The sequence below is a fragment of the Micropterus dolomieu genome, unplaced genomic scaffold (genome assembly GCF_021292245.1).
Source record: "Micropterus dolomieu isolate WLL.071019.BEF.003 ecotype Adirondacks unplaced genomic scaffold, ASM2129224v1 contig_11198, whole genome shotgun sequence".
Taxonomy (NCBI): Eukaryota; Metazoa; Chordata; class Actinopteri; order Centrarchiformes; family Centrarchidae; genus Micropterus; species Micropterus dolomieu.
The window spans coordinates 1-1,787 of record NW_025740184.1 but is presented as its reverse complement, the minus strand read 5'-3'; the positions used below and the strand labels follow the sequence as shown (position 1 = coordinate 1,787).

Here is a 1,787-nt window from a genome sequence, read left to right as displayed (position 1 = left end):
GGTTCAGGTCTCAGGTGACCTCTCTCTCTCTCTCTCTGTGTGCAGGACTGGTCTCTGGCGGTTCAGGTCTCAGGTGACCTCTCTCTCTCTCTCTCTCTCTCTCCCTCTCTCTCTCTGTGTGTGCAGGACTGGCCTCTGGCGGTTCAGGTCTCAGGTGACCTCTCTCTCTCTCTCTCTCTCTCTCTCTGTGTGCAGGACTGGCCTCTGGCGGTTCAGGTCTCAGGTGACCTCTCTCTCTCTCTCTCTCTCTCTCTCTGTGTGCAGGACTGGCCTCTGGCGGTTCAGGGTTTCCTGCGGGCTGCAGAGAGTTACAGACTGGCGGCCATGTTGGATTCTGCAGCCGCTGCCCTAAAAGAGGCAGGAAGTCACATGATCCAATCGGATCAGTTCAGCCATAATGACATCATCGGCGTGCTGACAGAGTGTCTGAGTTTGACAGAAAGCATCACGGACCCGAGGATTCTGGGTAATGACCTTCAGTACTGTTAAAAAGTGAATTTAATTAAACGGTTTATTTTTCAGCTGATTGAATAACTGTCAGTCTGTCTGCTTCTGTTGTCCAGGTGAGTTGTACCTGTCAGTGGGTGTCTCTTACTGCCATCTCAGGTGTTTCCAGGACGCCGCGCGGTGCTTCCAGCTGGCTCTGGGCCCCGCGGCTCAGCGCCCCCCCCTGCTGGCCAAAGTGCTGCACAACCTGGGAGCCGCTCTGAACTCTGTGGGCCAGTTCACACCTGCTGTGGGCTACCACAGGCTGGCCGCTGGACTCTACGGTCAGACTCCACCCCTCACCTGTCACTGCAATCAATCAATCAGGGGCCGCACTGATCAGGTGTCTCAGAGCAGGAAGTCAGCCCTGACTCTTCTTTAGTTTGTGGATATTAAATTTAATATGTTCATTATGTGTGACATCACAGAAATCAATCAGCAGGTGAGTCACATGATCAGCCTGCAGCTTAAACTCCCTGTGATTGGTCCCAGATTTGGTATACATGTTCACTGTACGTCAGTATATTATGACTTCATCATTTACAGGTTTCTGTTTCTGTGTGCAGGCTCTCTGGGTTGCCGTGGCGACCAGGCTCGGTGTTTCAGTAACTTGGCTTTTGCCTTCAGTCAGCTGGGTGATGAAGACGAGGCGGCGGAGAGCTTCATCCACGCTCTGCAGGGATTCAGAGACACAGGTGATATTAGTAACGGCGTCCTGCTCTCCAGCTTTTAAAGCAGAAACACTGAAATATGAAAGAGAAGAAGGAACTCGCTCTGTACCCGTCTGTGTCTCTGCAGAGGACCACCTGGCTCAGGTCCAGGTGTGTGAGTCGTTGGCAGAGTGTTACCTGAAGCAGAGGAAGCAGCAGAAAGCTGTCCAGCTCTACAAACAGGCTCTGGCCGCCCTGACTCACTGCAAGGTAACAACACAGCAGCGTGTTAATGTAAGGGGGTCAGAGGTCACGCACTCTAACCAGTCACAGCTCATATTTTACACCTTCAGGACAGTTCTGGCTCTGTTCGGGATCGTCTGGTGGAGCGTCTGACTGCAGCTCTACAGCAGAGTCTGACTGTCAGTCCGCAGGTCTGATCACATGACACAACGCTGACCGACCGCCAAAACACCACATCACGCTGACCGACCGCCAAAACACCACATCACGCTGACCGACCGCCAAAACACCACATCACGCTGACCGACCGCCAAAACACCACATCACGCTGACCGACCGCCAAAACACCACATCAGGCTGACCGACCGCCAAAACACCACATCTGCTGACCGACCGCCAAAACACCAC

The 1,787-nt window shown here is 53.4% G+C and overlaps 1 protein-coding gene across 1 annotated transcript; it reads left to right on the top strand.

Moving 5' to 3' along the window:
* Positions 1-24: 24 nt before the first annotated feature.
* On the top strand, positions 25-1,767 carry LOC123965763 (tetratricopeptide repeat protein 24-like; the record flags this gene model as incomplete). The annotated part of the gene is made up of 5 exons (XM_046042125.1): positions 25-466; positions 564-770; positions 1,053-1,181; positions 1,285-1,406; positions 1,490-1,767. Coding segments are annotated over 5 exons (987 nt in total), but the record flags the coding sequence as incomplete, so codon positions are not given.
* Positions 1,768-1,787: the final 20 nt, after the last annotated feature.